The sequence below is a fragment of the Chlamydotis macqueenii genome, chromosome 1, assembly GCF_036417535.1.
Source record: "Chlamydotis macqueenii isolate bChlMac1 chromosome 1, bChlMac1.mat, whole genome shotgun sequence".
NCBI classification, from domain to species: domain Eukaryota; kingdom Metazoa; phylum Chordata; class Aves; order Otidiformes; family Otididae; genus Chlamydotis; species Chlamydotis macqueenii.
This window is the reverse complement of record NC_141556.1, coordinates 55644859-55664222: the sequence shown is the minus strand read 5'-3', so window position 1 is coordinate 55664222 and position 19364 is coordinate 55644859. Positions and strand designations below refer to the sequence as shown.

Here is a 19364-nt window from a genome sequence, read left to right as displayed (position 1 = left end):
TAAGTTTCATTACTACAGAATGTTCTAAATCCTCAGATAAAAATGCTCTACAGAAGTACACCATACGGTCATTAACAGATAATCCTCACCCTAGCATGTCTTACACGTTCAAAATACAACTCTCTACGTATCTAAAAGGTAAGCACGATATTACAAAAAAAACCATAATATTTAGGAGAAAATTGTATAAACAGTAACATTTTCATTCTCAAGGAAACAGTCTTTAAGATATAAAACAAGTATTGGGAAGTTTCAAAGCAGAAGTGTTTTTCCCAAAATACACCATTTAAAAATCTCTCAGAAGTACCAAGGATATGTTTCATCAAAAAATAATTAACAATAAAACTGGATAAATCAGCCAAAAGCTAAACAGAGGAAATTTATTCAGAACAAGTCCTAGATTTGACTGGGATTTTCTAACCTTCATGAGGCACTTAAATTTAACACTGTGAATCAACAAATGAAGAACAGATAGTATTATCTCTGATGAAGCTCTACAGTGATCAGTATTTAACATCCAACTAACATCCATCTCCAACCTGCAGATGAAGTTACCACAGTGCTCTAATTTGTCTTTACTCAAAGTCACGTAGCCTCCTGGCACTTCCCATATAGTTCAGTGATGATGATTCACTAGCAGAATTTACCCATGGCATATGTTTGGGGCGATACCTGATTGGAGTGTCGTCATCTGCATTTCTGGTTCCAGCAGTGTCATGTTGATCCTTTTCTCAACAGTTAAAATACCATAAAGACCTCTCTTTATATAGACAGATATAGATATAAATATGTAAAAAAAAAATAAAATAAAATCCAAGAGGACCTCTCAACTTTAATCTTGTTCAAAACTTGAAAAAAGTTCTCATCCTTATATGATGTAAACTGCGCCTACTGAGAAAACTCAGGCTTTCAACATGCAGTTCTCTGCTTATTCACTACAGGCAAGTTGGAACAGCCCAGAATCAAATTACTGCTAGGAGAAAAATGAATACTCAAAGGAGAATGCGAGATGTGTAGTTTCAGAAGTAAGGTCCGCCCCTTGATGCTCTGTAAGGAAAAAGGAGGGGGGAGGAGAGGGTCAGAGACACTAGAACTGGCAGTTTTTTCCCCTTTTAAAAGAGGAGAATGACGTCTTGGGTAGACTTTCAATCCCCTAAGGGGCTCTGCTGATGAGGCAATTTCATTCCAAGGACAAGGAGACCCAGTGTTAACATAAACATGCAGACATCCTCAGCTTTGAAACAACATGGCCAAAAACACATACATCCTGCTGATAGATTAGTTACTTTTCTTCAATCTTTAACAGTCCTTTTTCTTAATAATTGCACTATTCCTCTATCCCTATCAACACCCCTTGCTGACCAGTAAACCTGAGCTAATGAAGGAATGGAACTTCTTCCAAAGAGATGGTAGCAACTCTTTCTTAAAAACAAACAGAAAGCACTTTCTCCTTCAGACTTTTCCCATTGTGGATCACACCCTCCATCCAATCTGTCTAGAAGTTAAAAAAAAAAAAAAAATTAAGACATGTTTCCCACATCCAGATGATGAGTTTCAAATGATTTGCGATAGTGGACAAAACTTTTACAGTCAAATATTTCTTGAGTAAAATATAAAAATAGAATTAAGTCTTTCCTCACTACATGATTCTACTCCCAACAGAAAGAAAATTCAGTTTCAGTCTCTAAAGAGTCTCAAGTAATTTGCCCAACTGATTATTTAATTATCTTAACAAACTAATTCCAATGCTTCTGTCCCCAGAGCAGCTTTCTCTTATTCCTCATCTTTCCCCATGGCTCATCGTCACTTCTCATTAGGTCATCTAAGTAAGTAACTGCATATATTTGCACCAAGCCCAAAAATATATTAAGCTCTGCATCAAAGATACAGTCCAATTTTTAGACTTAATATCCCTTTGCAGCAAGTCAGAATCCCTCTCCTGCCACAAGAGTATTCATGAAGATGAGTAACCAGGTGTACAAACTGCTTTTGCACTGTTTTCTGACCCCTCCCATCTTCAATAACTTCAGGGCTCCTCTAGCACTCAAATGCAAGAACTCCCCAACAGCTGCTCGACAGCATGGCACGTTTTAGCAGCATACCTTCCTTCCCCCACACGAACACATCTGGGGCTTCAAAGGAGACAGCAGAAAGTCATTTGGCAGCTTTAAAAAAAATACAGGAAAATCCCTTACAGTGATGATACTGTAGTATTTATCTGATTTCCATACTCCTTACATCAGTAGTGTGTTGTAAAAAGGCAAGAATCACCTCATTCGGGCTTCTCGTATTCAGACATCACCTATGCAGTCCTAGATTCACAGCCAGACTAGGCAAAAATTGCAGGCCTGAACACTCATTCTTACTCTGCAATCCCTATGGAAATGAACTGCAGTGGTGCACTGTATTCCAGGAATTTAGAGACACTACTGACAGAAATAAGTCACTTGAACACCCACTCTGAATAACCATATTCATGATAAATAAAGGAAATCATCAATTTTCAGCAAAATGCATGCTTATTTTTGTGGTACGAAAGGGGTGGATATATAAGAGGAAGCAGTATGAGCAAAATGCAAAGGAAATCTTTCCTACAGTGTCCAGGATCATAACTCCCTGAAGTATGTACATGTGCACTGTCAGTCACCATGACAGATGAAGTTTGAAGCACTAACTAGGTAGGATGTTGCTTATTTGACCAGCACAGATTACAAAGATTGCACTACTGAGTGTCTTCTGACAAATATTCCTTCCTTATACTTTGTGGTTATGTATTGATTGTGGCAGAGGGAGAGTTACAGCCTGTAGAAGCGGCTGATAGTATCCCAACAGAAATGAATTAGAGAAAACTTGAAATTTTCATGAGGAAAGCCACACATTACAGAAGCAGGCTATCAGCTAAAGCTAGGATTCAGTTTGCTAAGTACTAAGAGCAATTGACTATTGTGAAATGGTGCAATCTTTCTTGCTTGAGGCAGCCACTCACTGTTTAAGTAAAACACACTGAGAATCCTGCTGAATGACATTTTCCCTTTAAAGAACCAGACTTCCTTTCCCCTTACTACCTCTAATATTTAAAACAGCAAAACCAGCAACAGAAGTCCTTACTCACATAGACAAAACAGCTACCTAGATCTGGGTCTGACTTGTTTAACAAGCAGTTTAAATTCATGAAAAAGGAATGTTTTTTAAATAGCTCTCAAATTATATGTCTAATGTTCATCCATCAGCCCTGAACCTTGAAACTTCAAAGGCAAACTGGAACAGGAGAGAAACTGGAAAGGAGAAGCAGAAGGGAGAGGAATATTACAAACCAGTGATTGGAGAAGGACATTATAATCTTGTTCGCTTGATCAGGAACAAACAAAAACTGCGTTGAGAGCTAACTTGTTAAAGCCACCACATTAAAGCTGCCTTTGGCACTACTCCTTCCAGCTCAACTATTTCCCTATCACTATTTAGAAGTTCGTTTTAAATATTTCAAGAGATTACCACTTCTCAGCTCTTTAGTAGATCCATCAGTAACAGGCCAGTTATTTCTATCATGCTCTGAGTCTCATGGCTCTATTAGAAACTTTCAGACAGCATGCTAAATTTATAGTCTCCTGGGACTGAAAGTCTCTTAACACAAATCTATCCAAGATAGACTGGTTGTTTTTATTTTAACAACCATTCCCTTTACTCACACACAAGAGAAAACAGCAAGCCTCATTGGAATGTGTGTGAAGGACAGATCAGAGAAAGCTATATATTTTCTGTTTTGATCCTTTTGTCACAACACAGACTTAATCTTCTGCACATGTAAGTTCTGGATGAGGCAGTAACCACCACTTGGTAACTGAATGTAACTTTGAGTCACACTATTCCAGAAATCGGACATACACTAGAACAAAAACAAAAAAAAAACCACAAAAAAAAAAAAAAAAAAAAAAAACCTGAGAAAATAATTTCAGAATAAAACATCACCCTTGTTGATAAGCAAACATGCCTAACTTCTCAAATGAGTTAAGTCACGATACTCATTTTTTTTTAAAGGATAGTTTAATGACATGATTTTAAGAAAACATTGATAATGTTTTTAAAGTCACAGTAGCAACACTGTGACTTTACAGCTCTAAAATCTGAGAAATCACCATAGTAAGTTATATTTGAAATAAATTCTGAATCTGAATACATTCAATGTAGTGACATTCCAGAACGGTAAAGGGAAAGAAGGGGAGGGAGACACGAACATATAAAAGAATTATGGGAGCAATCACCTACACAGTTATTTAAAATAAAAGCAGATGCCCTAATAAACATTTAAAATATTCCTCCTGTCTTTTAACAGTAAATGGGCATAGGCCTTTAGGCACTAAATTAGCTCCTTAAAACCATTTTAAAAGTTCTGTAATTTGTGAGTATAATCACCAGCAGCTTATGTGGCAACAATTAATCTCATGCTTTGTACAGCACTCGGTCTTTACAGTAACAGGAATACCTTCTGATACCTAAAGCACATGCCTGTTATATGACTGGAGTCATACTGAAATTCCACACATTCCAACCAGTCTCTTTTCCCCCAGCACATATGGTACTTTGTAGAAGGCAAGCATCCCAGATGAAGTAAACCCCCAAAATTGACAAGCTGGTACAAGTTTTGTCCAAAGCTGTAATCATAAAATGCTACAGTTCATTTGAAAGAATGTTACCTCATCTTAAACAAGCCTACAGCAAGAAGAAACCAGGACTGTAGTAGGCTTCTAATACAATGTTTTTCATGACCTCTGGATAAAGGTAACTTTTAATTCATCTGAGGAAAATGGGTCAAGAGAGAAGGTCAATAAGCTACTGGAGCAGTTATTATAATTTCAAATGAAAGTTAAATAGAAGGACAATTATTATAAGAAATAATCAAACTGCATAAGACTTGTATATTCATCACCTGATTTTTCTCTTTTTCGTAACCACGTTCATCAGGGCCTTGCTCTAACTCTGCCCTAAGGGCTGGGAAAAGTTATCTTGGCATCTTAGTACAGATGACTGAGAAAAATCAAGATACACTTAAGAGCTTCAGATGACTCTGTAATGACCTTTTTTTGGCTTGCATGGCAACAAATGAGTCAGTTATAGGTAATCTCTCATAGTTAAAGAAAGTTGAGGCCTTGATGATGATGGATAAAAAAGGAGAAGGAATGTGGATTTTGGGTAGAGAATTCACTGCGAAGCACAAAGACAAATTAAATAACTACACCTTAAATGTTCCATTAAGCTTGATGTCTGACTAGAACCTAATAATTGTGTCAAAAAATTTTACTAACACCTTACCATATAAGGCTTCCTTCCACTGAAGTGATAAGAAATTGTTTCTTATCTGTTACGTTCCAATATCCTTCACACATATCCTTAATAGCTTTTATTGCATTTTAGTATAACTTAGCAACAACTATTCAACCAAGACATTTAAGGTCTTACCTATCCAGGTATGCCTATCCTTGGAGGTACACACACCTACAAGGATAATGTGTAGCTGTGATAAGATAGAAGAACATAAAGTTGACTCTGAGTCTGAAACAAAACAAAACCAACAAGAAAACACCCAGAAACTGCATCTTGGGGCTCTCCAGTTCTCTAAGAGTAGGAGAAAAGGGGGGGGGGGAGGAATCTGCTGTCTTAGGGCACATGGCAGCATATGCATACAGGACTGCACTCTCAGCTCTCCCATGGGATACATAATTCCATGATGCTTCACATGCCAAAGAAATTTCTATTTTAACTCAGCTAATAGTTTATGTTCCAGAACCACGGCCTGAAGTACCAAATTCGGTACAAATCCACGTAATATTTTTCACAGACATCTACAGATAAACAGTCTCCTGTAGGCAAAAGTTACACAAAGGGTTAACCTGTTAGAAGCGCTCAGCATAAGTAGTTGGTTCAGCTGTGAGTCAGCAATGCCTGTCCAGAACTGCAAACAGGAGACCCTTTGACACAGATAGGCAGCCTCCAGCAAGTCTCTTATTTACCATCTCCTCCCCTCCCACTGTCACTCAGCTTCAATCTTCCTCATACCTTGAATTTGGCAAGTTGTCACAGAAACAGTTTCAAATACGCTTCTACAACAACTTGGGATTGCTCAGTCGTTTAAGCAGATTGCCATCTCAACCGACAGATCATCTCTAAAGGTTTTTTAAAAGTGTTTAAAGCCAAAGGCACAACAATTAAGACACACCATATTTAAAAAAGGAGCTTTAGCAAGCTCAACAGCTTTCAACAGCTGTGCAGCCTCTACCCCAAGATAACTGAAAAGTTCCCATTTGAGGGAACAAGTTTATTAATTCAAAATGCATCAGCTATGTTTCTCAACAGCTCACTAAACCAAGTCTCCTTTTATGCTGTGACAGTTTGCAGATAACCGTATTTCAATGGCACTTTTCTGTTCCACACTACTTTCATCAACGTACACACAAACAACATAACATACTGCAGCCCAGGAGAAAAGAGCATTGTATACCTCTGAAGATAAGGAATATTCAGGTAGTCTAGATCAGGGACTTTGGACTTTATTACTTGTCTGGAAATCTGCACCTCCAGCAGTAAAATTTCCACTATTGTGCTGAGCCCTGATAAAGAATCAGCTCTGAAGAGACCCACCTAATGAGTCATTTCTGGGAATATCCTCACTTTCCTTGGCAAAAGGTATCGGCAAAGGTGTTCCTTTTCAAATACTTTTTAAACTCTACTCTATTTTACCTGTTCCAGTCAAGCAGATTTGCAGGCCACAATTATACAGCTTAAAGGTTGAGTCCATAAAAAAACATTATTCTGATAGAGGAAAACCACCTATTTCTGTAAAATATTCCCAAGATACCAATTTTTATACCTATCCAAACAACTGAATCATATAAAGACTCTTTCATTTCTGTAACAGAATCTCCCTTCCTCTGACCATAATAAATGTTGTTGTGTCCTGCTTTTATCCATTCAAAATGCTGCTACAAGTTTATTTTTCCTAAAAAAGGTACTCTTATCCGTTCCTAAGACCAGTGTTCCTTTCTCTGTGGCATCAAGAATAAACTGCTTCTTCCCAATTCAGGACCCTTAATTATGTCTTATTCTCCAAGAAGAGAAGAACTCTGCCTCCAGTAAATTCACAATGTCACCTTTAGGTAGCCAGCTGTCAAGTTCTGGAAACAAAGGCTCATACGCTTTTCCCATGCTGCCTTCAAGCCCTATACCACCTTCAAAACCACCTCAGTTAAATTTCATTTGAAATCTCTCCTTGCCTTGATAACTATAAAAAGCCCAAGTTTGCCACTAGTTGAGATGTGTTGAGATCACAGTCTACCACTCTGACTAATTCAAATTTCTTCTCTTTTATTTATCACCATCTTTATCTCACACTTAGAGGACTGCAAACATTAAGGATTAGAAGCTTTTTGTTCCAGTTTTGCAGTTTCTAGCTTCTCCATTTTTAAGGCCTGAAAACATGACTATAATCACATAATGATGGTATGATATATATGAACGAGGAAACTCTTTCATCCTCTTTAAAAAAAAAAAACAAAAAAAACAAACACACACATTTTGGGTTGAAGTTAATTAATTCTTCCAACTAGCAAAACACTGATACACTGTTCAGAGAAGGCCATGCTCAGTTTCTGGAGGTAAAGAACCAGGCATGTCAAGTGAGGTATTTCTCCAATCCAAATTACTGTCCTACAGTTCACATATTCTAAATCACTTCACCATAAGCATTACATTCTGGCTATAAAGCCACTCCAATATGGAGTGCTATGCAACTCTATGTAATGCATATAATGCAACATATAACGCCCAACACTGTAAGGCACCCAGGACTCAACCATGCTCAAATCCATAGTATCCTGCAGGTAAAGTTGATAGCAAGAATTCAGACTCTAGCAAGACCGTCATAATGCCAAGAGCCACCAACATACACCCCAGAGGGTGGGGTAAAGCAAGATCACCAAGAGGAATTCACAAACAGAAGCCAGCAGTTATCAAATGGTTTCATCAGTCAGTTACAGGATGGGGCTGAACGTGCAGAGGCTTTCATGGCAGCCTGGTGATCCTCATCTTCAGAGCTCACATTCTTCCAAAACCAGGAATTCTGGTCACCAAGTGACCTTGTATTTTGCCACTCCACTGTCACTCACCAAACGGTCAGAGGGATTCACACCATAGTTGTCCGTCAGCTATCCACAGCTTGATAAACACAGGCAGGTCTTTCTCACTCTAGGATTAGAAGGCCTACTAGGATATTTCATTTTTAACTCTAGTTCTTGTTCCTCCTTCTAACAAATCTGACAGAACTTTTCAGACATTCGCAGTGAGAAAGTTACTCACCCTTGCTAAGTGCAGACCAGGGTGGTGAAGAAAAAAATCTACAGATGGCTATAGTCTGAAGATGAGCTAACACTTCCTTTGACTGAGTCTCTCAGCTTTGCAGAAGTTTTAGTCATCACAAAGCACATGGAAGTTGTTTCTGGTATTCATCTAAAACAACAATCTAAAGCATTTATCACTGGAGCTCTCTGGAACTTCCACAGCCAGTAACATCAATCCTTCCCATCAAACAACATAAAACAGTTTTGTCAACTCTAGATTATTAGTTCTTCATACAAATAAAACATTGTAAGAAGTAATATGAAGCAGCCCTGTCATCAGAACACATATGAGGACAACACCACAGCACTTCCTGGGTGAGGACATACTACGTGAGAGCACTGTACCACTTACCATTCTTCCTTTCACTGAGTGGAGGAAGGTTGGGGTTTCGGCCATGATGGAGGTTGAGGGTCAGCTCGGGCTGCAAGGAGAGCTCCTGCAGCTCATTGGCAACAGCTTCACTTTGAGGGCTAGGGGCCGCCGAAAGGGACACCAGCACCGGCTCATCATCATTTTCGCCAGCCCCTCCTCCGTCCAGCCCATTTCCAGCAATGACGGAAGGGGGCAGGCACACCACACTGGAGAAATCCACTTTGGCTTTCGTGATGGCAACCTGCAAGATAAACCAAAAAAAAAAAAAAAAACAAAAAACCACCTCACATGAGAGTCTTAACCAGTCCAGTTCATCATGGCGTCTCCATATTCTAGAGAAACATGTTCTTCAGCACAGTGTTTGTGTTATCATCAATTCAAATCCAACTAGTGATTGAAACTTGCTAAACTCAGCACTTCAGAAACTTGCATGAACCTCCAACAGTGTTACCACAGAAACTCCGGATGAGACTATAGATTATTATAATTTTCTTTAAAAGTATGATAACATTCTCAACTTTTGGTACTTTAGGAACCCAATCTTGAGAAGACACAGATCGAGTTGTTCCAGTGAAGTGAGCCTATCTAGAGCCTTGCTGAACTCTTGATTACTCTCCTTTTATACCAACAATGGTGTTTTAACAGGACAACTATCAATTTGAATTCCAGTGAGGTAAAGTAACCCTTCACCTGAAAGTACAGCTGAGTACAACAAATGAGGATTTTCAAATAAAATCATTTGCATTTCAAAAAATAGTTCTCTTGCTCCATTCTCTATCAGTGAAAGTGAATGTAAGAAAAATATTCCATATAAAGTAAACAAAAAAGCTTTCTTGTCTAAAACATCACCTACAGTAGCTGAAAGATGCAATATATAATGAGCTTTAATGAAAAAAAAAGCAATTTTAAATGTTTCATTATATTTCTGTAATTCTTGAAGTAAGTATTTAAAAGCCACCACTATGTTAAAATTAAAATTCTTTTATGTCCAGTAATTTAAACAGAAACAAACCAGCTGGAAGTCTCCAGTGAAATGGCTACTGTGTCAACATTTAAACAGTAATGGACATTATACAAGGGCAAACATATTTGGTTCTGATTAATGAAGATGGAAGTCTCCTGCTTCTTAGTATGCTGGTGTTTCAACCAGTCTAAAGTCAGAAGACTACCGCTACATAACTCTGCTGCACTGTAGCCATTTATCAAGTAAAAGGTATTTCCAGAGGCTAACCTTCAGCTTCAAAAAGATGCAGGTAAAGCAAGCTGCAAAGAAGCAAAGTAAAAACCATCAGGATAGTCCTCTAGAAATCAATCAGAAAGCATAAACTTGGAGCAACGGTTTTAACAATACTTTTTTTAATTAAGTATTCCCCACTTAACACTTATTATTAACCTGAATGAGTGTGACAACATTCAACACATTAATAGCTGATAAAGTAGCTCAAATAGTCATTTTCCCCACTTCCATTTCAGTTTCATACTTCAGTTGATTAGTAATGTTTGCTCTGTAATACCCAGAACAAAGTTGTAAGTGGTAGTACATTTGTGTCTTAAATTTGTTCAGTGTGTATATTCAAGGCAACAATAAGAATTACTGGTAATGAATACGAGCTATTTCATCCATGTTGTTGTACATTCATTCTCAGGACTCTATGTCACGATCCAAAGAGAAGCAAGGAAAAGAAGGGGGGGGGGGGGGGGGAACCCAAAACAAAAACCACCAACCGAAGCTGGTGCTTGTTATAACAAAACAAAAGAGACCGAGCCAAGCCTTACTGACATATGAAGTATTTGCTTTTATTTCAGTTAGAATTTGGCTAGAAAGTGCCTGCCCCCTCCTTGATATATTTCCTGTCCAAACCAAACATCGCTCATATCCATTTGAAAGCAAATTGTAACGGTCATCTGCAAAGAGAAAAAAAAAACTAGGATTGTGTCCTTCTTCTCTCTACAACCTGTACAGAAAGCCTGGAAACGCACATCCTTAAACCACAGCCTTAGAAAGAACACTCTAACAATCCTTGCAAAGGCTGGAAAGAGTTAAATCACAACCAATATAATTGGCCTCAGGCTCTGTGCCTGTAGCAATGGGAGGCCTGAGGAGAGGGGCTAAATGGACGAGTAATTGCTCAGTCAGGAGGCTGGCTGGTAAGGACTGCTGTCACCGTCTTAGAGGAGCCAAAGCCAATTTGCTTTATCAAAGGAGATGTACTGGAGCTTGGCCTAGTACTACAGGATGGTTAGGTCAGACCATGTGGGAGGACAAGTGCAGCCAGGCCTGAATCCACAAACAGGTGACAGACATATCTAACAGCCACCCAGCAAGGATTTGGAATGAGAGAAGAATCAACCTTCTCCCTTCAATCCATCCTAGAGAAGAAAAAGAGTTGCTTCTTCTTCAAACAAGTGGAAAAAAAAAACTTGACACGTCTCAAAACATCAGATCTGCTTCAACTAGGAAAACAGCAAATATACTCAGGAACTTCTGACATGCTGGTTTTTTCTTTTAAACGGGAGTTTGTAACCTGAAATCCCATTTCAAACACCATTTTGACAAGTGTTGTAAAACAGAATCTATTTTCCTAATCTAAGTATATTCACATTAGCCAGTCCACTGAAACTAAATCCCTCATGCAAAAAGTAAAAGCAGTCTAGTCTAGCCAGCCACAACACAGAGCGGAGCAGTAGACTGGTTTGCTACGTAACCCTGAGCAACACCATAACAAGTGGTGTTAATTGGTAATGGGATTATAAACCAGAGTTTATCCAGTAATCTGTCCAGAAGAACTTCAGCACAGGGGCTGGACTATCACTAGAGTTGTACCTGGATCTGCAGGTTTCCTAACTTATGCAGAAGATGATACAGATGGAAGTTATCTTAATCCTAGTTGCCGTGTCATTCAGTGTCTGTCCCACATCAAAGGTAACACATCTTAAGCAAATCTTGCCTTGCCTTTCATGCTTGTCCTGCCAGTACATCCTGCGTTGTGCCAGCAGTGCTGCTTTGTATAGCCACACTGCAAACCGTATCAGAAAGCTGATTCAGCTGAAATGCAATTTTTCCTAGGTTATTTTCAGCTGGATTGATTCCTCCATACAAGCCACAGTTGAACCAGCATAGTACAGGGGAACACTGCCGCAAAATACAAAAAAAACCCAGTCTGGCCTGGTGCATCTCAAACAGTCCGCACATTTCTATTACTCCAAGCAGGGTTGCAGCTCAAAAGAAATGGAATTAGGATGAACCACTAAATCTATTAGGAAACCCTGCCTTCTCCTTCCTCCACATCCCCTCCCATTTCAGACCAGCACAAGAATTCTGGTTCACACTCCAGCTAAACCAGGACCCTGGTGCAGTTTGCCGTGCAGCCGCACCAACACTTGTGCTGGCACAGTACATGGGAGAGAACCTGCCCACACCATTAGTACATCCAAACATCTAGCCACTACCTAAGGGAAAGAGAACTTTTTTCAGAGCAACGCCAAGTCTTAGTATGAAACATATCCGCACTTAAAAAAAAAAAAAAACAAAACCCGCCACACACAAACAAAAAAAAAAAAAAAACGCATCCAGTCCACAAGACTACAGTAAAAGCTATAATTGGGTGAGTTTGATTTAATGTTTTCAATTAAAAGTCTGATGAGGACAGAGGGATTTGGAAGATGCTTTGAGGATTTATAATCATCCATGCTACATTATTTGGAAGTCCTGTGAAAGGCATGGAATCCTTTTCTGCAACCAACAGTAAGGCTGTTTTTAGACTTCCCAGACAACTCTATAACTGTCATTGTAGAATGATCAATCAGTTAGTTACACACATTAATATTTAGAACCTAATTAAAATTTTAAAATGTTTGCTTTCCTGTCATTTCTGAACAGACTAGAAACTTTCCCATACAGAAATGTACTATACCATGATCTTTAAGTGAGTCATCCAGAAGCTGATGGACACTATTAAAAGCAAGTATTTCTTATCCTCAATAAGGGTTTCAGGGTGAGTGCCCTCAAGGGTTTATATCTGTTGCCTAACCAGACAAAATCTTTTTATCATGGCATTTTTCTACTTTGGGGCCAGCTGCTTCCAGGACAAGAGTGGCTGTGATCCCACAGATGGTCTACAGCAACAACACCAGCTTAAGCAACCCTCAAGTCCTCCACCATCCAGCTGCTCGTTTCTGTCCCTACGCTGCCCCTTCTTCAACCCGGGAATCAATTTAGCTGAAAACAAGACATTTTTTCAGAAAAAAAAAAACAGTTTTCAGCAAAATTGGTTCCCCAATCTAGTCTATTCCCAACTACACACACAGCTGTGTCACCATAATGCAGAGGCAGTAGTGAGCTCTCTGGAGTCAGGAGCGCTCAAATTACGCTGTTAAAGAACACAAAACCACTGCCACAACAATAGGGAGACGATGGAGCTGCTCAAAATAAATACTAGATGCTACTCATAAATATATAAATAATCTTTATCCTTTTCTGACTTCTGCAGGCATCTAAGAAACTTCAATTTCAAACAGACAAACAAGGCCGAGTCCATTTTACACAAGGTATAAGATTAAAAACCATAGCCAATAAGAATTTTTGGAAAAAGGTCATCAGACCTGCAAACTACAAAGACTAAATTGCTCTGCAGCTTCTACACGGTAGCTTTTTAGGTGCATTCTCTTGCCATCACAACACTGTATGACAGTAAACCTGATTAGCTTATTCCTTGGTGGAAAAAAAAAAATCCTACTTTGCATTTACTATACCACAAAATTACTTAAAGAAACTTTTCAAAAAGCTGCTCGTCTGGAATCAGTGACAAGAGCGCAAAGTCCGAGAGGTGAAAGGGAAACAAAATAGACACATGCAGTACTGAAACCTGTCTGACCCACAGGAAGCTAACTGACTGACCTAAGTGAAAAGAAAATTGGGAGGAGGAGGAGAAAGGATTAGTATTAGTTTCCTGCCATTTTAGCTCCATTAATCATCCCATCATAAGGCCAGACAAGCAGCAGTGTTGGCACAAGCAAGCCACAAAGGCACACATCCAAGGCCACCCATTTGGTAAGAGCTAGCTTCGATCAACTGAGCTGTATCTTAAGACCACATCCTCTGGTTAGACACTAAACTGGCATTGCCACCAAAAGGAATAGTCCAGCCTGATCACTTCTCACCTCCTGTGGGCCAGCACAGGCTGAACCAGATCAAGGAACTGACCTGTGTTAAATATGACCTGGCCACACACACCCAAACTACTAGTTTTAATCTGCATCCGTTCCTGATCGGGCTTGCCACCCAGACACACAAAAATTTAGGGCTAGCATGAGGCACAAGGAAATAAAAAATAAACCAGGATGGCTACACTCTAGCAGTGTCACCTTAAGGTGTTGTTACATAGTTTAATCTATTCAACATTTCAACATTCATGCTGGGCATGGACACATGCACTAGGTCTTCATGCCTTAAGACGTCTCTCGATTTTGTCAATATTCACATACTCATGGCACAATCAAGATCCTGACAGTCAGTATTTAAATGAGCCAAAGAACAGCACCACCTTACCTATTGTGAACCTCAATAACCAGAGTAAAACATATTTGTAAATTCCTTTTATTTCATAAGTAAAAATCAGAGAGGTACAGGTAAACTGAAAAAAAAAAAAAAGATGTTAAAAAAAAAAAGAACACCATTCACAAATCAAGCAAGGACACCTCTATAAACAGCTTTCTCTTGTTTGCATTTTGGGGCTGAGTTGCCAGGGTAATAGCAATTTCCTACCAATTTAAGAATTGCTAAGCAACTTCCAGCACCTAACAGCAACAGCATGTGTGTGCAGCTGGGCTATTTTGAGAAGACAGGTTTTTTGTTTTTTTTTTACTTTAAACTTAAGAGCAGCCTTCTGTTAAATGATTATGCCAGCTAAGATCATCCAGCCAACAGAAGAGCCAGTCTTGGGGCAAAGTGGCTTTAAGTGGATTAATCTTTGAAATGAATGAGAGAGGAAGAGAATGCCATGACATACCCAAAGGCAACTATACCCCCCAGGTCACCATAAACCAAAAGAATAACGCAGGAGAAGTAAAGTTTGCAGCAGATGGAAGCCGAAGCATCACATTAGCTTGAGAAGCCATAACGATCAGAGAACTATTCCTTTTATCTTTAGATATTAGAGAAAAGTCACTAACAGGAAGACCTCCAAGGTTGTATTAAAAACAATGATTTAATTTCCTGTCTCCAGTTAATTGAGAATTAAACTGATGACACTGTCCACAAGGTATATACAATACAGTAAGCAACAAGGCTAGCATCACAAAGACTGCACCCTGACAATGTAATAGCTTGTTCTTGAGGAATCATCTTAAGTTAAGAAACCAAACTATGCAGACCACTAAAGAGAGACCTTCTTCGATTATGGAATTTTATTTTAACACACATTCCACATGCATTTGTCTTCTGCAAAAGGAATCAGTCATCAACCTCCTTCACTTTCACAGTAATTAGAGGGGAAAAAAAAAGGCAAAAGCAGTCAAAAAGTAACCAAATTAGTTCTGGATTAGAACCAGTGATTTGAAGGTGTAAATTGTCCATCTTACTGCGATCACAAGCCACTCTACCCTACAAAGCCCCTATTAAAACACAAAGATTGCAACACATGAACAATGATGATAAAACATGGGTGAGCACAACTTTCTATGTGAGCTAAAGAATCTGAATCTGTATGTATTCTGTGACAGTAACATTACAGTAAGAGAGGACATCTTTGAATCATTACCAGAAGTCTCTCCACTACTGCCTCCAGCAAATCCATCAGTACAAGAGTCAAAAAACATACTTGGTCCAGCAAGAAAACGGCAAGAAATGTTATCAGACAAAAGGCATGAACAGCTGTACAGAGATATTAAGACCTGAGGGGAAAAAGATGTAAAGAACATACTGAGTGCAATGCAATCAACTGTGTAATTTCTGCTGTAGACAAACACAGCCTCGCACATGATTTTAACAACCACTCATCAAGAATAATATTTCTCAAGCCCTAACTATTTCCTTCAGCAGACACTAGCATTTGTCCAGCAGTGATAAAGTCTTCAAGATGTCTTGAAAAAAAAAAAATCATCAAACATTCATTTCTTTAAACCACAAATAGCAGGCTGAGAAATGTAGTTTGGCATTCCAGATGTTTTTTAAGAAATACTTTTCATGATTCAATATGTATTTGGAAAAACTTCGTGGCTTTCAAGCTCATGGAACTCTAGGTACACAGCAGAACTGATAATGCCAAAACTAGTTTTGAGAATCAAAATTATATTTATAATAAACAATCCTTGCTCAAAAAGAATTAACTCCCCCCCAATTTCTTATTTAAGCTCAAAGCACGAGTGAGGAAGACACCCTTCTAATTTCAGAGGATGCTGAACCTTAAATTGGTGAAGCGGTTTATAGACACATAATTCTAACACACCTCTCTGTGTGTTGAACTAATCATCTAGTTTGTGAGACTAAAGATGACAGCTACTGAAGAACAGTTTCTACTGGCATTCAAAGAAAAAACAGAGCAAAAAATATGCAATGTTCAGGTCTCATGTGTCAATGGGTACACTTGTATATTTTAGGCCTTGGTCATTTTAGGCTCAATGTCATAATTAAAAGAGGAATCCAGCCTTCTGCTACCAAGCTATTGGTTCCTGCTGCTTCCCTTTTGTCTAATCTAGTCACATAATGAGTGTGCACCCACAGGGTGACTCAGGTCAGCTGAACCAGCAGACAGTTAACTCTGCAAAAGATTAGAAACCATTTTCTATAGGATCAGTCAACTAGCTAGACGTGCCCTGTGGCGGCACAGTCACTAGCTCTGATGCAAAGGAAGAAGCAGGAGTGCACAGCTGCGCAGAGGCTGACCAGCCCTTGCAGCAGCAGCTCACTGAAAGATCAACTTAACTGTAATGTCAAAGAGCACACTTAAACATCTAGCAGCAGTGCCAACTTAAGCAGTGTGCTACACATTCCCACTCTCATACCTTCCTCATTGTGAAACCAGCATAAATCTTATGGAGACAACATGTACTGGACCAGATGAAAAATAATCTAGAAAAAACCACTTCTTTCCAGGAGATTTGTTCCCCAGAGTGGCTCACCATGGCCACAAAAACAGCTATGCCAGCAAAACAGAGGGAGCTGTGAAAGGGAGCAAGCTGTTTAAGCCCGCACGGGTGCCAAAGAAATGCACGATGAACTACAGTGTGTTTAGAACAGGACTGCCTGTTTTCCACCACTTTCTGACTGACTTCCTTGCAAGTGCTGTCGGATGCATTTTTTAAAACTTCCTCATGTCGGAGGCAAAGCATTCCTCCCCGCCCCACAGGGGCAAGCAGATGAAGCAACGGATTCAGCCAGCAGCAAAGGCATGTGGCAACGGATGCCAACAACCAATGGAAGCAGGGAGGCTGCAGCAAACTAGAAAAGGGAATGCTGACAGTCTGCAGCCAGATACAAGCTTTGACTTGGAAATTCATGACAGGAAAACCGAGGGGCTGAGAAAGTACGAAGAAACTCATGTTGAATGTGGATTTAGGGCAGATTGAGATGAGAAAGTCGTAAGAGAAGAGGAGAGCGGAGATAAGACCTCACAAGAAACAACAGTCTTTCAAACGCAGAAGATTTGAACTTTGGGACAGGAATTGGATAACATAGGGCATAATAAAGTGGTGACTTGGGCAAGGAAGGAAAGATAGCTCAGGAAATCAGTCTAGACTAAAATAAAAGAAAAAAAATTAAATGGAAAGAAAGGAAATAAAACAAAGGTAAAGTAGTTAGATTTTCAGTCAGTTCAGATCCTGGCACAGGCATTCATGTCTGCACAAAGCAGCAGACAAAACTGCAAACCTTAAGAGTCTCAAGGAGTTCATGGCAAGGTTTTTTGACAACATACTTTTGTGTGTCTAAGGAAGTAGTTTTACATTTTATCTAATTCAGTCTGATCACAGGCTGTGACTGAGAGCATAGGTCCATATTGTATTGCCTCTCCTCAGTTTGAAATTCTCACCTTCTCTCCTTCAAATCTAGTGGCTCTGCAGCCACAGAGCAAGTCAATTCAGCCTGCTGTTCTGATGGAAAGCTATGCCTTGAAACATGCTTTTTTTTCCCTACTGTGCTAGCAATCTGAACCCTTCAACTACAGGTTCATGAGATCTCATCCAAAAAAAAAACCCAAACTAGAGGAGCACAGTCCACTGAAAAGTGATAGCTTTCAGTTACCTCATACTATGTACACTGTCAAACCAAAGTCTGAAATTGAGTCCACGAGAAGCTTCCTGAACCTAGTCACACTTTTTTTTAGTCATGACAGTATGAAACTGTCTACAAAAATTAAAGAATCTGAATTGACTTTGCCTCTCCTCCTCATCAATGGACACTAGGTATGGAATCCAAACTTATTTGAATTTATTGGCCTCTCCTAATGTAGCTACCCAGCATGACATTCATTTAAGTGGAAAGTCCAGCAATAGAGACTGAGTTACCAGATCATCTGTTCCCTTTTTCCCCCCCTACAAGAGCTGACTTTCCACCCTTGGATTTCCCCACTACTGAAAAATAGGTAAGAATTTTCTTCAGTGATTCACAGAGAAGCATTTATCAGTATTACTGTCTTGTCTAAGCTAACCAGTTTATTGAAAAGAAGTAGTAAGTACGCAAGGTGCTCCCTAACATGTAAATCTAATGAATGTGGGTAAAGAACACGGTGGAAAGGTGGATGAATAAGTACTGCTGCTGTTCTTTACCAATTCAAAGGATATTAAATTTAACCTTCACCACTTCTTTCTTAGAAGCAACAATACTAGCACATGAAGGACATCTAAACGAGGACTTTTGTTCTGGTGCTAGAATAGATTAAAACGTTTTCCATTCTTTACCGTAAGACCCCGCCTGGGACCACAGACAACGTCTGAATATATCATCCTCTATTTTCAGTGCTACTGTATCATGGTAAGCTCGGTTACAGTTTAGCAGACATTGTAAGTTTACTGTATAGATACAATTCTCTGCCTCTATATACTTGAATAAATCAGTCTAGAGAGCCAAGTATCAGTAACATTGAAAAAAGTTTGCAAAACAGTACCAGCTAACTTGTGAGAAGTCTGTCTAACTGCTAGGCAGCAGCGAAAAGGGCACAAATGTGCCATTTATACAGTGTACTACAAAGTCCTTGCTGGACAGTTGTCACACCTGATGCTAGTATAAATTCAAAATAATCCATCTCTAACACACTATTATCCCTCATGTTTAATGACCACAAGCAATTTTCAATTAAGCACATAAGAACACAAGGTGCACACTAAAGACAGCAAAGAGAACACAATACATACCTTACTCACAGTTCCCACGGACAAACCCAGCTCACTTCCATGCCAGCAGCTCTCTCCCTAGTCACTGAAAGGGAAAACAGGACACAAATACTCAGAGATCACACAAAAAAAAAAAAAACAAAAAAAAAAAAAAAAACCACCCAAAAACCCACCACACACACAAAAAAACCCACAGCCCATTTTCTCCTTTAAGAGTAAGGAGCAAAGTCGTTCATCTAGGGCTCTTTTCTGTATAATCTTTAATTCACTTGGCATAC

The 19364-nt window shown here is 39.2% G+C and overlaps 1 protein-coding gene across 2 annotated transcripts in view; it reads right to left on the bottom strand.

Moving 5' to 3' along the window:
- Positions 1-19163, bottom strand: part of MRTFA (myocardin related transcription factor A) — an 88612-nt gene extending 69449 nt beyond the window's left edge. Inside the window, exons 1-2 of one of the 2 annotated variants that reach the window (XM_086752451.1) lie at positions 19108-19163; positions 8740-9001 (exon numbers count right to left, since the gene is read on the bottom strand). Coding sequence is in view for 1 of the 2 variants with exons in the window: in XM_086752445.1 (XP_086608571.1) it covers positions 673-718 (46 nt within the window). In the remaining variant the exon portion in view is untranslated. Of the gene's footprint in view, positions 1-672; positions 743-8739; positions 9002-19107 lie in introns of those variants that run through there. The other variant, XM_086752445.1, reaches the window with a different exon arrangement.
- Between the last annotated feature and the right edge of the window lie 201 nt (positions 19164-19364).